At 49.5% G+C, this 16,891-nt stretch overlaps 3 protein-coding genes across 3 annotated transcripts; 2 read left to right on the forward strand and 1 right to left on the reverse strand.

Annotated features, from left to right (window-relative positions):
• The first annotated feature begins 497 nt into the window (after positions 1-497).
• Positions 498-2,542, forward strand: LOC109758642 (uncharacterized). The gene is made up of 3 exons (XM_020317511.4): positions 498-970; positions 1,209-1,951; positions 2,035-2,542. Exons 1-3 carry the CDS (start codon positions 668-670, stop codon positions 2,480-2,482), a joined length of 1,494 nt encoding a protein of 497 aa, XP_020173100.1. The 5' UTR covers positions 498-667; the 3' UTR covers positions 2,483-2,542.
• Positions 2,543-13,810: 11,268 nt separating this feature from the next.
• On the forward strand, positions 13,811-15,888 carry LOC109758680 (uncharacterized). The gene is made up of 2 exons (XM_020317551.4): positions 13,811-14,398; positions 14,509-15,888. Exons 1-2 carry the CDS (start codon positions 14,078-14,080, stop codon positions 15,646-15,648), a joined length of 1,461 nt encoding a protein of 486 aa, XP_020173140.1. The 5' UTR covers positions 13,811-14,077; the 3' UTR covers positions 15,649-15,888.
• A 77-nt stretch (positions 15,889-15,965) lies between these two features.
• Positions 15,966-16,558, reverse strand: LOC109758662 (uncharacterized). The gene is made up of 2 exons (XM_020317532.1): positions 16,185-16,558; positions 15,966-16,059 (listed from the first exon to the last, which is right to left on the reverse strand). Exons 1-2 carry the CDS (start codon positions 16,556-16,558, stop codon positions 15,966-15,968), a joined length of 468 nt encoding a protein of 155 aa, XP_020173121.1.
• Positions 16,559-16,891: the final 333 nt, after the last annotated feature.

A 16,891-nucleotide genomic window follows, 5' to 3' on the forward strand; every position in this document is an offset into this window, starting at 1 on the left:
AATTTGCACGAAATTTACAGCGTCTTTTTTTTAACACAGTACAGACGCAAGCGCTCATATACACACGCGTACACTCACCCCTATGAACGCGCACACACATCCTACCCCTATGAGCATCTCCGAAAGACTGAGCACGTATATCATATTGAAATTTACGAAGTCACCGTAGACACCTTGTCGTCGACGGGAACATCTCCTCCCACTGAATACGCATTGCCGGAAATCCTGAAATAAATTCAGGAATAAATGCGAGCAGCAGGACATGAACCCTGGTGGGCTGAGAATACCACAGTCCCTCTAACCATCCAACTACAGGTTGGTTCGCAAATTTACAACGTCTTCATCGCGTGGTGGAGGACTTTAATGTGACATAACATAATTTTCATTTATATGTGAATTAGCAAATCCGTTTATCATTTACCAAGGGCTTCAAATCAATTGCCTCAACCCATACGCCACGTTACGCCACGGAAAGAGAAGAGAGCGTGCAGTCAAACAGGTAGACAAACCGTAATAGAAAATCCCCGCTAAGCGCTAAGAGGACAAAGACCCCATTTCGCCGGCGCACCAATGGCGGCCATCGCGAGGTCGAGCTGAGCACTCGCCGAGAAGAGGAGACGACAGAGAACCAACCGGGTTGGCGTGGCGAGGTGAGCTCCTCTCGGAGATGGGGCCGGCGGTGGCGTGGGAGGAACGGCGGACGCTGGTTCTGGTGAACCTGGCGTCCATCATGGAGCGCGCCGACGAGGCGCTGCTGCCGGCGGTGTACCGGGAGGTCGGAGCCGCCCTGCACGCCACGCCCACGGGCCTCGGCGCGCTCACCCTGTACCGCTCCATCGTGCAGGCCGCGTGCTACCCGCTGGCCGCGTACGCCGCTTCCCGCCACAACCGCGCCCACGTCATCGCCGTGGGGGCGTTCCTCTGGGCCGCCGCGACCTTCCTCGTCGCCATCTCCGAAACCTTCCTCCAGGTGAGCCCGACCGCTCAACCTCTGCTCGCACTTCACGCTTCCTGTCGTGCTCGTACTACAAACTAGAAAGCCGGTGGCTAATTATGTCAGCTCAGCTGTCTCGCACAGATCTCAGCATCGGTGATCTTAATTTCTTGTAGTAGCAGTAATTGCATCTCCGTCGAGAGGGTGATTATCCAAGCTGATTTGGGAAGCTCGTTGCCGATTTGAAACTGAGAGCTATACGCCGACTTGCTAGGTGGCGATTTCGAGAGGCCTGAACGGCATCGGCCTGGCTCTCGTCATACCGGCGGTCCAGTCACTGGTGGCCGACTCCACCGACGACGACCACCGCGGCACGGCCTTCGGGTGGCTGCAGCTGACCAGCAGCATCGGGTCCATCATCGGGGGCTTCTCCGCCCTGCTGCTGGCGCCGACCACCATCTTCGGGGTCGAGGGCTGGCGCTTCGCGTTCCACCTCGTGGCGGCCATCAGCGTCGTCGTGGGCGCCCTCGTGTGGTTCTTCGCCGTCGACCCCAACTTCCGGACGGACGTAGCATCGGCGGCGGAGAAACGGTCCGCGTGGGACGAGGCCAGGGAGCTGCTCAGGGAGGCCAAGTCGGTGATCCAGATCCCGACGTTCCAGATCTTCGTGGCGCAGGGCGTGAGCGGCTCGTTCCCGTGGTCGGCCATGTCGTTCCTGTCCATGTGGCTGGAGCTCATCGGGTTCAGCCACGGGGATACCGCCGTCTACATGACGATGTTCTCCGTCGCGACGTCCCTGGGCGGCCTCCTCGGCGGCAAGATGGGCGACGCCCTCGCCCGGCGGTACCCGAACGCCGGGAGGATCGTGCTGTCCCAGATCAGCGCCGGCTCGGCCGTGCCTCTGGCCGGCATCCTGCTCCTCGGCCTCCCGGATGACCCGTCCACCGGCCTCGCGCACGGGCTCGTCCTCTTCGTCATGGGACTGATCATCTCCTGGAATGCAGCCGCGACAAACAGGTAGACGATGAAACCTGCACATTCCCCCTGAATTTGCTCCAGTACAAAAATCTTCACTTCATTTTGCTTGGTGTGCACTGCAGCCCGATCTTCGCGGAGATCGTGCCGGTGAAATCAAGAACGAGCATCTACGCGCTGGACAGGTCGTTCGAGTCGATCCTGGCCTCGTTCGCGCCGCCGGCCGCGGGCTTCCTGTCGCAGCACCTCTACGGGTTCAGGCTGGCGGACGGCGGCGCAGGGAAGGCCACCGCCGAGAGGGACCGGGAGAACGCGGCGTCGCTGGCCAAGGCGCTGTACACGGCCATCGCCATCCCCATGACGGTGTGCGCGCTCATATACTCGCTGCTGTACCGCACGTACCCGCGGGACAGGGAGCGCGCGCGGATGCAGTCGCTGATCGGGTCGGAGCTGCAGCACATGGAGCTGCTCGAGGAGGGTGGCGACGGCGACGAGCAGTTCGAACTCTTCGAAACGGAAGCGGATGACAGTGACGTGGGAACCAAGAAGCTGCTGGCGAACCGGGAGTCCTGACAGGGGAAGAAGCGTTTTCCATTTTTTATGATCGATATTGCCGCCTACTGATTTTTTTTTTACCTGCCGCCTACTGATTTGTTTGTAACAAGAGAAGCAGCAATCTGCTTCACCAAAAATCAAGACATAAGCAAAAAAAAAAAAAACAGGTATATTTTTTAAAACATAGGGGTGAAAAAATACACGTGTATTTTTTAAAATATAGGAGTGAAGAAAAGAGCCCACGTTACGCGAAAAATTATTGGGCGTCCGTCGATTTGGCGTCCCGCATAAGCCTGCAAAAATAGAAATTAGTTCAAAAAACTCATACGTCGATAATTTTTACAACTAACTTATCTATTTTAACTACGGAGGACGACGGACAAGCACCGCGCTTCATCCCTACTCCTCCCGACGCCTCGCCCCCATTTACCGCGCATATCCTTTGGTTACAACGTTGTAGCGAGCTACGTTGTCTCCACCTCTGGCTGGCCTGGTCCTAGTGAGCCCTCGTCGAAGATGCTGAGGCTGGCGGCGACGTTCACTTCTCGAGCTCGATGACCATCTAATCCGAGGAAAAATAAAAAACGCACGTGAGTACCCTCGTCTTCGCCCATCCCTACGAGGTCCTGCGTAGGGCTCGCCAGGACACCACGCGCCTTCTTCTCCCGACAAACTAATGAAGGAAATATGCCCTAGAGGCAATAATAAAGTTATTATTTATTTTCTTATATCATGATAAATGTTTATTATTCATGCTAAAATTGTATTAACCGGGAAACATAATACATGTGTGAATACATAGACAAATATGGTGTCACTAGTATGCCTCTACTTGACTAGCTCGTTAATCAAAGATGGTTGAGTTTCCTAAATCATAGACATGAGTTGTCATTTGGTTAACGGGATCACATCATTAGGAGAATGATGTGATTGACATGACCCATTCTGTTAGCTTAGCACATGATCATTTAGTTTACTGCTATTGCTTTCTTCATGACTTATACATGTTCCTATGACTATGAGATTATGCAACTCCCGATTACCGGAGAAACACTTTGTGTGCTACCAAACGTCACAAGGTAACTGTGTGATTATAAAGGTGCTCTACAGGTGTCTCCGATGGTACTTGTTGAGTTGGCATAGATCAAGATTACGATTTGTCACTCCGATTGTCGGAGAGGTATCTCTGGGCCCTCTCGGTAATGCACATCACAATAAGCCTTGCAAGAAATGTGACTAATGAGTTAGTTGCGGGACGATGCATTACGTAACGAGTAAAGAGACTTGCCGGTAACGAGATTGAGCTAGGCATTGAGATACCGATGATCGAATCTCGGGCAAGTAACATACCGATGACAAAGGGAACAACGTATGTTGTTATGCGGTTTGACCGATAAAGATCTTCGTAGAATATGTGGGAGCCAATATGAGCATCCAGGTTCCGCTATTGGTTATTGGCCGGAGACGTGTCTCGGTCATGTCTACATAGTTCTCGAACCCGTAGGGTTCGCACGCTTAAAGTTCGGTGACGATCGGTATTACGAGTTTTTGTGTTTTGATGTACCGAAGGTAGTTCGGAGTCCCGGATATGATCACGGACATCACGAGGAGTCTCGAAATGGTCGAGACGTAAAGATCGATATATTGGACGACTATATTCGGACACCGGAAGTGTTCCGGGTGGTTTTGGAGAAAACCGGAGTGCCGGAGGGTTACCGGAACCCCCCCCCCCGGAGAAATAGTGGGCCTTATGGGCCTTAGTGGAGAGAGAGAGAGGGCTGGCCTAGGGCAGGCCGTGCGCCCCTCCCCCTCTCGTACGAATTGGACTAGGAGAGGGGGGCGCCCCCCTTTCCTTCTCCCTCTCCCCCTTCCTTACCCCCTCCTAGTAGGAGTAGGAAAGAGGGGAGTCCTACTCCTACTAGGAGGAGGACTCCTCCTCCTGGTGCGCCCTACAGGGGCCGGCCGGCCTCCCCCCTTGCTCCTTTATATACGGGGGCAGGGGGGTACCTCTAGACACACAAGTTGATCTGTTGATCTCTCCCAGCCGTGTGCGGTGCCCCCCTCCACCATAATCCACCTCGATCATATCGTAGCGGTGCTTAGGCGAAGCCCTGCGTCGGTTGCATCATCATCACCGTCATCACGCCGTCATGCTGACAAAACTCTCCGGCGAAACTTTGCTTGATCGGAGCTCGCGGGACGTCATCGAGCTGAACGTGTGCTGAACTCGGAGGAGCCGTGCGTTCGATACTTGGATTGGTCGGATTGTGAAGACGTACGACTACATCAACCGCGTTGTGCTAACGCTTCTGCTTTCGGTCTACGAGGGTACGTGGACACACTCTCCCCTCTCGTTGCTATGCATCACCATGATCCTGTGTGTGCGTAGGAATTTTTTTGAAATTAGTACGTTCCCCAACAGTGGCATCCGAGTCTGGTTTATGCGTAGGTGTTATATGGACGAGTAGAACACAAGTGAGTTGTGAGCGATACAGGTCATGCTGCTTACCAACATGTCATACTTTGGTTCGGCGGTATTGTTTGATGAAGTGGCCCGGACCGACATTACGCATACGCTTACGTGAGACTGGTTCTACCGACGTGCTTTGCACATAGGTGGCTGGCGGGTGTCAGTTTCTCCAACTTTAGTTGAACCGAGTGTGGCTACGCCCGGTCCTTGAGAAGGTTAAAACAACACTAACTTGACGAACTATCGTTGTGGTTTTGATGCGTAGGTAAGAACGGTTCTTGCTCAGCCCGTAGCAGCCACGTAAAACTTGCAACAACAAAGTAGAGGACGTCTAACATGTTTTTGCAGGGCATGTTGTGATGTGATATGGTCAAGACATGATGCTATATTTATTATATGAGATGATCATGTTTTGTAACGGAGTTATCGGCAACTGGCAGGAGCCATATGGTTGTCGCTTTATTGTATGCAATGCAATCGCCCTGTAATTGCTTTAATTTATCACTAAGCGGTAGCGATAGTTGTAGAAGCAATAATTGGTGAGATGACAACGATGCTACGATGGTGATCAAGGCGTCGCACCGGTGACGATGGTGATCATGACGGTGCTTTGGAGATGGAGATCAAAGGCACAAGATGATGATGGCCATATCATATCACTTATATTGATTGCATGTGATGTTTATCCTTTATGCATCTTATTCTGCTTTGTTTGACGGTAGCATTATAAGATGATCTCTCACTAAATTTCAAGGTAAAAGTATTCTCCCTGAGTATATACCATTGCCAAAGTTCGTCGTGCCGAGACACCACGTGATGATCGGTTGTGATAAGCTCAACGTTCATCTACAACGGGTGTAAGACGGTTTTACACACGCAGAATACTCGGGTTAAACTTGACGAGCCTAGCATATGCAGATATGGCCTCGGAACACTAAGACCGAAAGGTCGAGCGTGTATCATATAGTAGATATGATCAACATAGTGATGTTCACCATTGAAAACTACTCCAATTCACGTGATGATCGGTTATGGTTTAGTTGATATGGATCACGTGATCACTTAGATGATCAGAGGGATGTCTATCTAAGTGGGCTTAAGTAATATGATTAATTGAACTTAAATTTTTCATGAACTTAGTACCTGATAGTATTTTGCTTGTCTATGTTGTTGTAGATAGATGGCCCGTGCTGTTGTTCCGTTGAATTTTAATGCGTTTCTTGAGAAAGCAAAATTGAAAGATGATGGTAGCAATTACACGGACTGGGTCCGTAACTTGAGGATTATCCTCATTGCTGCACAGAAAAATTACGTCCTGGAAGCACCGCTGGGTGACAGGCCTGCTGCAGATGCAACTGACGACGTTAAGAACGTCTAGCAGAGCAAAGCTGATGACTACTCGATAGTTCAGTGTGCCATGCTTTACGGCTTAGAACCGGGGCTTCAACGACATTTTGAACGTCATGGAGCATATGAGATGTTCCAGGAGTTGAAGCTAATATTTCAAGCAAATGCCCGGATTGAGAGATATGAAGTCTCCAATAAGTTCTACAGCTGCAAAATGGAGGAGAATAGTTCTGTCAGTGAACATATACTCAAAATGTCTGGGTATAACAATCACTTGATTCAACTGGGAGTTAATCTTCCGGATGATAGTGTCATTGACAGAATTCTTCAATCAGTGCCACCAAGCTACAAGAGCTTCGTGATGAACTATAATATGCAAGGGATGGATAAGACAATTCCCGAGCTCTTCGCAATGCTAAAAGCTGCGGAGGTAGAAATCAAGAAGGAGCATCAAGTGTTGATGGTCAACAAGACCACCAGTTTGAAGAAAAATGGTAAAGGGAAGAAGAAGGGGAACTTCAAGAAGAACAACAAACAAGTTGCTGCTCAAGAGTAGATACCCAAGTCTGGACCTAAGCCTGAGACTGAGTGCTTCTACTGCAACCAGACTGGTCACTAGAAGTGGAACTGCCCCAAGTATTTGGCGGATAAGAAGGATGGCAAGGTGAACAAAGGTATATGTGATATACATGTTATTGATGTGTACCTTACTAGAGCTCGCAGTAGCACCTGGGTATTTGATACTGGTTCTGTTGCTAATATTTGCAACTCGAAACAGGGACTACGGATTAAGCGAAGACTGGCTAAGGACGAGGTGACGATGCGCGTGGGAAATGGTTCCAAAGTCGATGTGCTCGTCGTCGGCACGCTACCTCTACATCTACCTTCGGGATTAGTTTTAGACCTAAATAATTGTTATTTCATGCCAGCGTTAAGCATGAACATTATATCTGGATCTTGTTTGATGCGAGACAGTTATTCATTTAAATCTGAGAATAATGGTTGTTCTATTTATATGAGTAATATCTTTTATGGTCATGCACCCTTGAAGAGTGGTCTATTTGTGATGAATCTCGATAGTAGTGATACACATATTCATAATGTTGAAGCCAAAAGATGCAGAGTTGATAATGATAGTGCAACTTATTTGTGGCACTGCCGTATGGGTCATATTGGTGTAAAGCGCATGAAGAAACTCCATACCGATGGACTTTTGAAATCACTTGATTATGAATCACTTGGTACTTGCGAACCATGCCTCATGGGCAAGATGACTAAAACGCCGTTCTCCGGAATAATGGAGCGAGCAACAGATTTGTTGGAAATCATACATACTGATGTATGTGGTCTGATGAATATTGAGGCTCGCGGTGGGTATCGTTATTTTCTCACCTTCACACATGATTTAAGCATATATGGGTATATCTACTTAATGAAACCTAAGTCTGAAACATTTGAAAAGTTCAAAGAATTTCAGAGTGAAGTGGAAAATCATTGTAACAAGAAAATAAAATTTCTACGATCTGATCGTGGAGGAGAATATTTGAGTTACGAGTTTGGTCTACATTTGAAACAATGTGGAATAGTTTCAGAACTCACGCCATCCGGAACACCACAACGTAATGGTGTGTCAGAACGTCGTAATCGTACTTTACTAGATATGGTGCGATCTATGATGTCTCTTACTAATTTACCGCTATCTTTTTGGGGTTATGCATTAGAGACGGCTGCATTCACGTTAAATAGGGCACCATCGGAATTCGTTGAGACGACGCCTTATGAACTGTGGTTTGGCAAGAAACCAAAGTTGTCATTTGTTAAAGTTTGGGGTTGCGATGCTTATGTGAAAAAACTTCAACCTGATAAGCTCGAACCCAAATTGGAGAAATGTGTCTTCATAGGATACCCAAAGGAAACTGTTGGGTACACCTTCTATCACAGATCCGAAGGCAATACATTCGTTGCTAAGAATGGATCCTTTCTAGAGAAGGAGTTTCTCTCGAAAAAAGTGAGTGGGAGGAAAGTAGAACTTGATGAGGTAACTGTACCTGCTCCCTTATTGGAAAGTAGTTCATCACAGAAATCTGTTCCTGTGACTCCTACACCAATTAGTGAGGAAGCTAATGATGATGATCATGTAACTTCAGATCAAGTTACTACCGAACCTCATAGGTCAACCAGAGTAAGATCCGCACCAGAGTGGTACGGTAATCCTATTCTGGAGGTCATGTTACTTGACCAAAGCGAACCTACGAACTATGAAGAAGCGATGGTGAGCCCAGATTCCGCAAAATGGCTTGAGGCCATGAAATCGGAGATGGGATCCATGTATGAGAACAAAGTGTGGACTTTGGTTGACTTGCCCGATGATCGGCAAGCCATAGAGAATAAATGGATCTTCAAGAAGAAGACTGACGCTGACGGTAATGTTACTGTCTACAAAGCTCGACTTGTTGCGAAAGGTTTTTGACAAGTTCAAGGGGTTGACTACGATGAGACTTTCTCACCCGTAGCGATGCATAAGTCTGTCCGAATCATGTTAGCAATTGCCGCATTTTATGATTATGAAATTTGGCAAATGGATGTCAAAACTGCATTCCTGAATGGATTTCTAGAAGAAGAGTTGTATATGATGCAACCGGAAGGTTTTGTCAATCCAAAGGGAGCTAACAAAGTGTGCAAGCTCCAGCGATCCATTTATGTACTGGTGCAAGCCTCTCGGAGTTGGAATAAACATTTTGATAGTGTGATCAAAGCATATGGATTTATACAGTCATTTGGAGAAGCCTGTATTTACAAGAAAGTGAGTGGGAGCTTTGTAGCATTTATGATATTATATGTGGATGACATATTACTGATTGGAAATGATATAGAATTTCTGGATAGCATAAAGGGATACTTGAATAAGAGTTTTTCAATGAAAGACCTCGGTGAAGCTGCTTACATATTGGGCATCAAGATCTATAGAGATAGATCAATATGCTTGATAGGACTTTCACAAAGCACATACATTGACAAAGTTTTGAAAAAGTTCAAAATGGATCAAGCAAAGAAAGGGTTCTTGCCTGTGTTACAAGGTGTGAAATTGAGTCAGACTCAATGCCCGACCACTGCAGAAGATAGATAGAGAATGAAACATGTTCCCTATGCTTCAGACATGGGCTCTATCATGTATGCAATGCTATGTACCAGACCTGATGTGTGCCTTGCTATTAGCTTAGCAGGGAGGTACCAAAGTAATCCAGGAGTGGATCACTGAACAGCGGTCAAGAACATCCTGAAATACCTGAAAAGGACTAAGGATATGTTTCTCGTTTATGGAGGTGACAAAAAGCTAGTCGTAAATGGTTACGTCGATGCAAGCTTTGACACTGATCCGGAAGATTCTAAATCGCAAACCGGATACGTGTTTACATTGAACGGTAGAGCTGTCAGTTGGTACAGTTCTAAACAAAGCGTTGTGGCAGGATCTACGTGTGAAGCGGAGTACATAGCTGCTTCGAAAGCAGCAAATGAAGGAGTCTGGATGAAGGAGTTCATATCCGATCTAGGTGTCATACCTGGTGCATCGGGACCGATGAAAATCTTTTGTGACAATACTGGTGCAATTGCCTTGGCAAAGGAATCCAGATTTCACAAGAGAACCAAGCACATCAAGAGACGCTTCAATTCCATCTGGGATCAAGTCCAGGTGGGAGACATAGAGATTTGCAAGATACATACGGATCTGAATGTTGCAGACCCGTTGACTAAGCCTCTTCCACGAGCAAAACATGATCAGCACCAAAACTCCATGGGTGTTAGAATCATTACTGTGCAATCTAGATTATTGACTCTAGTGCAAGTGGGAGACTGGAGGAAATATGCCCTAGAGGCAATAATAAAGTTATTATTTATTTCCTCATCTCATGATAAATGTTTATTATTCATGCTAGAATTTTATTAACCGGGAAACATAATACATGTGTGAATACATAGACAAATATAGTGTCACTAGTATGACTCTACTTGACTAGCTCGTTAATCAAAGATGGTTGAGTTTCCTAAACCATAGACATGAGTTGTCATTTGATTAACGGGATCACATCATTAGGAGAATGATGTGATTGACTTGACCCATTCTGTTAGCTTAGCACATGATCGTTTAGTTTACTGCTATTGCTTTCTTCATGACTTATACATGTTCCTATGACTATGAGATTATGCAACTCCCGATTACCGGAGGAACACTTTGTGTGCTACCAAACGTCACAACGTAACTGGGTGATTATAAAGGTGCTCTACAGGTGTCTCCGATGGTACTTGTTGAGTTGGCATAGATCAAGATTAGGATTTGTCACTCCGATTGTCGGAGAGGTATCTCTGGGCCCTCTCGGTAATGCACATCACAATAAGCCTTGCAAGCAATGTGACTAATGAGTTAGTTGCGGGATGATGCATTACGTAACGAGTAAAGAGACTTGCCGGTAACGAGTTTGAGCTAGGTATTGAGATACCGACGATCGAATCTCGGGCAAGTAACATACCGATGACAAAGGGAACAACGTATGTTGTTATGCGGTTTGACCGATAAAGATCTTCGTAGAATATGTGGGAGCCAATATGAGCATCCAGGTTCCGCTATTGGTTATTGGTCGGAGACGTGTCTCGGTCATGTCTACGTAGTTCTCAAACCCGTAGGGTCCGCACGCTTAAAGTTCGGTGATGATCGGTATTATGAGTTTTTGTGTTTTGATGTACCGAAGGTAGTTCGGAGTCCCGGATATGATCACGAACATGATGAGGTGTCTTGAAATGGTCGAGACGTAAAAATCGATATATTGGACGACTATATTCGGACACCAGAAGTTTTCCGGGTGGTTTCGGAGAAAACCGGAGTGCCAGAGGGTTACCGGACCCCCCGGGAGAAATAGTGGGCCTTATGGGCCTTAGTGGAGAGAGAGAGGGCTGGCCTAGGGCAGGCCGCGCGCCCCTCCCCCTCTGGTCCGAATTGGACTAGGAGAGGGGGGGCGGCGCCCCCCTTTCCTTCTTCCTCTCCCCCTTCCTTTCCCCCTCCTAGTAGGAGTAGGAAAGAGGGGAGTCCTACTCCTACTAGGAGGAGGACTCCTCCTCCTGGCGCGCCCTACAGGGGCCGGCCGGCCTCCCCCCTTGCTCCTTTATATACGGGGGCAGGGGGCACCTCTAGACACACAAGTTGATCTGTTGATCTCTCCCAGCCGTGTGCGGTGCCCCCTCCACCATAATCCACCTCGATCATATCGTAGCGGTGCTTAGGCGAAGCCCTGCGTCGGTAGCATCATCATCACCGTCATCACGCCGTCATGCTAACAAAACTCTCCGACGAAGCTTTGCTGGATCGGAGCTCGCGGGACGTCATCGAGCTGAACGTGTGCTGAACTCGGAGGTGCCATGCGTTCGGTACTTGGATCGGTCGGATTGTGAAGACGTACGACTACATCAACCGCGTTGTGCTAACGCTTCCGCTTTCGGTCTACGAGGGTACGCGGACACACTCTCCCCTCTCGTTGCTATGCATCACCATGATCCTGTGTGAGTAGGATTTTTTTTGAAATTACTACGTTCCCAATAACTAAGTGATGCCAATGTCTTTTTTTTCTTTGAGGAACTGAGTGATGCCAATTGCCAATGTCCTTTGGAGAAAACGATTCTCCCGTGCACGGGACCTCCCGTGCATGTAGGAGCCCTTGATCTATTGGAGATTCGTCACCATGCAGTTATGTATTGGCTCCCTATGCTCTTTTGTATTCATTCTAACACATCACCTGACATCTTTTGCTCATGTCTTCTGGCCACCTTTTGCCTCTAACGTCACGTCTCCTCTCATTTGAATAGTAGTTCACACTTATTTGTCTCTCCGACCAACTAGCACGTACATAATGAATTTCCTTGGAGCGTCATATCTTTTGAACCATGAATCCAATTGCTGATATTTTTATATATCTGAATAGTTTGCTTCAAGAACTTTAAAATAAGACCAATATTGATTTCATTTCAAGTAATTTATTTCACCGATTCCAAAGAACATATTTCACTCAACTAAAAAAGATATTTCACAATTAACGTGATATTGAAATATGAAATTGGAATGCAACTAGTATATATAATGTGACAGTGAAATATGAAATTGAAATTTTCAGACCACATCCATTTCAATATCCAGACCAGTTTCAGTAACGCATCCATTTCAATTAATGCAAGATTGAAATATGAAATTAAAATGTAACCAATATATATAATGTGACAATGAAACATGAAATTTTCAGAACGCACTCACATCAGTTTCCAGACCAGTTTCAGTACCGCATCCATTTCAATTAATGTTTCCAGATATATTTTACTCTTTCGAAATAAACGGTTACACATTTCTAAATAATCGGTTTCACAAGTTGACATTTTAATTTCATATTATTTTACACCTTGAGAACCTCCATTTCACTTTTCGCTGGGTTGTTTCACAAAAATCACATATATTTCAATTGCACATTTTTGAAATAACATATTTCACTTTATTTAAATATATTATTACACCTTTTAAAATAACCAGGTTCACAAGTTGCCATTTTAGTTTCGTATTTGGATTAAATAGGTTTATAATGAAATAGGTTGGCTTCACATATTACTATTGAAAAAGAGAGTCTTTTACATTTTTCTAGTGAAATAGTTTGTTTGAGATATGAAATGTGAAACGTTAAAATTTAAACGTGTTTGAAATGTATCAAAGTTTGTCTTTTTTTAAAGGTTTTGGCCTTAGGAGTTCAAATATATATAAAAAATCATAAACGAATATTTGATTCAAAAGTTATGAGTCATTTAACATTTCGGATGAAAAATAAAATGCAAGTTTTTAGTGGGAGAGAGAGAACAAATAGCTATGCATGCACCGTACCATCTCTGCACTCTCTTCCACATTTATTTAAAAGGCTGACACATGTACGAATGCAAGGACAACTGCTAGACAATCTGACACGCCATCGTTTTGTATTGTGGTGTATTGACAATTTCGTGTGTAGTATTCAATAAACAATGCAAAAAAGCTTCACAGAGCTCGGATCATGATGCAGGCACGTGAGGTCCCGGTTCCCGGTAGATTTTGTGCTTGATGTCCTTTGGTACTCCCTATACGTCATGTGCCTGCAAACACTTTCAGCATTAACAGACCGTCCGATCAACATCCAATGGCTTGGAGCGTGCCGCCACCTCTTCATCGTCTTCCACCTCTTGCGGCTCCTTGCATAGCCGCCAGCCTACACAGGCCAAACCGCCAGTCTCCGCCCTACCCTCCCATCGATCTCGCCCCACCGTTCTTCCTCATCCCAACTAAGACGCCGCAGCTCGTTGCCGCTCGCAGCATCGTCTCGATGCCTTCCAATTAGCAAAACCAATGTCCTTTTCAGGCAACTCACGAACAACAAACCGAAGGGGGAGGAGGTGGGGCGTATGCACCAATGCATTTTTTTGTCGAGTGTGTATACTGTATAGTCGAAAACATCAAAATTTATTGCCTTCTTGCTACACAAAGTTTTGGATTCCAGATTCCAATCTCAAGTTGCGATATTGTTTAGGAGTACTATAGATTTGGTGGAGTATAAAATAGCAGCTTCGTTTGCAAAACCTTTGCTGCTCTTGAACGACTCGTTCCCCTACTGGCCTGCTGGATTGTTTGTACGTCATCGGGACACGAGCACATGCACGTGATGCACAGGCATTCTTAATCCGGGTCGAGGCATCGAGAGCAAGCACGTACTACCTGCGAGTGGCGACGACGCACGCGCGCGATGCCGGAGCAGAGCAAGAGGCAGCGAGGCCGCAAGCGCACGGCGGCAGCGACGCTGCTCCTCGCGTACGCGGCCCTGGCCATGGAGCGCGCCGACGCGGCGCTGCTCCCTGCGGTGTACAGGGAGATCGGCGCCGCGCTGCAGACCTCGCCCACCGCGCTCGGCTCCATCGCGCTCTCCCGCTCCGTCGTGCAGGCCGCGTGCTACCCCCTCGCCGCATACCTGGCCGCCCGGCACGACCGCCTCACCGTCATCGCCCTCGGCGCGTTCCTCTGGGCCGCTGCCACCTTGCTCATAGGCCTCTCCACCACCTTTGCGCAGGCTGGTGATACTTGCCCTTGCACGTTTCCATTCATGCTCACTCACGGCCGTGCGTCAGTGCCCCGTTCCAGAGCTCTGATCCCCTGAAACTGAATGATGGGATATTGCAGATGGCCGTGACGGCGGCGTTGAACGGCGTCGGGCTGGCGTTGCAGATCCCGGCGATCTTCGCCTTCGTCGCGGACTCCGTCGATGGCACGAACAGGGGCATGGCCTTCGGGTGGCTCATGGTGGCCAGCAAGGCCGGCACCGTGGGCGGCACCACCCTTGGCCTACTCATGGCGCCCACCTCCTTCTTTGGTGTTCCGGGTTGGCGGCTCGCCTTCCTCCTGCTGGCCGCCGTGGGGGCGGCGGTCGGCTTGTCCATCCGCGCGTTCGCGGCCGCCAGCAAGGCCCCGGTCCGGGCCGCCAAGCCGGTGCGGCAGGAGCTGCAGGACTTCGCGAGGGAGGCGAAGGCCGTGCTACGGATCCCGTCGTTTCAGGTCATCGTCGCGCAGGGACTCACGGGTTCGTTCCCCTGGTCCGCGCTGTCCTTCACGGCTATGTGGCTCGAGCTAGTCGGCTTCTCCCACGGCGAGACGGCGGCGCTGATGACTCTGTTCAAGGTCGCCACGTCGCTGGGCGGCCTCTTCGGCGGCAAGATGGGGGACGTCCTCGCCGGGAGGCTCAAGAACTCAGGCCGCATCATCCTCGCGCAGGTCAGCGCCGGCTCGGCGATCCCCCTCGCCTGCGTCCTGCTGCTCGCGCTCCCGAACGAGCCGGCGACTTTCGCCCACCACGGCGCCGCGCTGTTCGTCATGGGGTTCATGGCCTCCTGGAACACCTCGGCCACCAACAGCCCGATACTGGCCGAGATCGTGCCGCCGCGGTCGAGGACGAGCGTGTACGCGCTGGACCGGACGTTCGAGGCCGTGCTCGCCTCGTTCGCTCCCCCGGTGGTCGGCATGCTCGCCGAGCACCTCTACGGCTACAAGCTGGTGCGCTCTGCTGCGAGCGGCGCAGAGCACGCGGCCTCCGTCGAGACGGACCGGCACAACGCGATCTCCCTCGCCAGGGCCCTGTACACCGCGATCGCCATCCCCATGGCGCTGTGCTGCCTCGTCTACTCGTTTCTGTACTGCACCTATCCCAGAGACAGAGACCTGGCGCGGGCTGAGACGGCGCGAGATGGAGGTGGAGCCCGTCCCGGCGGCGAGGGGTCCGACAACGAGGATGAAGGGGAGGAGGAGAGGGAGCTGCTGCCACAGTGAGCGTCGTTTGACTTACTACTAGTAGTGTTTTATCTTTCTGAGAGCATCTCCGACAGCCGCGCGACGCGCTAAAAGTCAGAATACAGTGCCGGGTGAGCCAGGTTTTACGCGCGGCGGTGCGCTGGCTTCAGCGGCCGCCGTAAAATAAAGCGCTCCCGAGCCGCTCCAGTAGACACGCTATATTTCATTTTTTGAAGAGCAATGATAGTTCGGCACATTGCCTGCTTGTACGATACAAAATGCGTACATAGTTCATAGTCTTCTTCTACAATACATAGTTCTACGATACAAAAAAGAAAAAAACTGAAAAACTACTACTACTTGTCATTCTCCGACTCGGACTCTGTCTCGGTGATGTCCTCCTCAGACGTTGGAGCGTAGGCGTCAAGGAACCGCTCGTCGCGGGAGTCTCTGGACGACGCATATCCTAGCGCGATGTTGTATTTAGCGACCGCCTTCCGCGTTCGCTTGTCCTCGCGATAGGCGCTCGCTCCTTCCTCCTCTCCTCCCTCTCCGCCCTCCTCTCGGCGAAGAACTGTTCCTCGTTGATGATATCTTGCGGGAAGCGTTGCCTCCACAGTGCCATGGCTTCCTCATCCATCTCGGCCAGGCTGAGACGGCGCTCCCGCCTCCGGTTTTTGCGCCGATCCTCGTCGGTGATAAGCCGCGGGAAAGGAGCCAACTCATGTGCCCGTTCCGGCGTAGCCACGTCGGTGAAGTTCATGTCCCAACGGGACCGCCGGAGGCGCCACGCCGCAACGTCGTACGCGCGGGCGCCGTCCTGGGCGGTGTCGAAGGTTCCGAGGCCGAGGCGCACGCCGCCGCCCAACCGGATCGAGGCGGAGTAGGTGCCGGACGGACGCACGCGGACGCCGCGGTAGCCCGAACCTCCCCGGCAGCGAGGCAGCATGGTGGCGCGGTGGTGTCGTGTCGGCGGCGAGGAGAGAAAGCGCTAGAGGGAGCGAGAGAGAGCGGCAGAGGGCGCTGCAATTTATAGGCGCGCCGGACGCGGTGCGCCAAATCTAGCGCGCGAGCTGCCCCTTTTCCCGCGCGCGCTAGTTTCCCGCCACCGCTGGAGCGCGCGAAAACATCCCGCGCGCGCTAGAAGCCCAGTTTACCACGCGTGCCTTTTGGCGCGGCTGTTGGAGATGCTCTGAGGGATTGACTTATCGAGAAAGCTATTTTCCTGTCGATCGGAATTCTGCTTCAGATCCGAACGATCCGCACGGCACAAGATCTACAT

This window comes from Aegilops tauschii, chromosome 5, assembly GCF_002575655.3.
Source record: "Aegilops tauschii subsp. strangulata cultivar AL8/78 chromosome 5, Aet v6.0, whole genome shotgun sequence".
Classification (NCBI taxonomy): Eukaryota; Viridiplantae; Streptophyta; class Magnoliopsida; order Poales; family Poaceae; genus Aegilops; species Aegilops tauschii.

Coding starts and splice junctions, on each gene's coding strand:
- LOC109758642 (XM_020317511.4), top strand. CDS start 668: ATGGGGCCGGCGGTGGCGTGGGAGGAACGGCGGACGCTGGTTCTGGTG. Junction 971..1,208: donor TCTCCGAAACCTTCCTCCAG/GTGAGCCCGACC, acceptor CCGACTTGCTAG/GTGGCGATTTCGAGAGGCCT. Junction 1,952..2,034: donor AATGCAGCCGCGACAAACAG/GTAGACGATGAA, acceptor TGTGCACTGCAG/CCCGATCTTCGCGGAGATCG.
- LOC109758680 (XM_020317551.4), top strand. CDS start 14,078: ATGCCGGAGCAGAGCAAGAGGCAGCGAGGCCGCAAGCGCACGGCGGCA. Junction 14,399..14,508: donor TCTCCACCACCTTTGCGCAG/GCTGGTGATACT, acceptor GGGATATTGCAG/ATGGCCGTGACGGCGGCGTT.
- LOC109758662 (XM_020317532.1), bottom strand. CDS start 16,558: ATGCTGCCTCGCTGCCGGGGAGGTTCGGGCTACCGCGGCGTCCGCGTG. Junction 16,060..16,184: donor GATATCATCAACGAGGAACA/GTTCTTCGCCGA, acceptor TGCGTCGTCCAG/AGACTCCCGCGACGAGCGGT.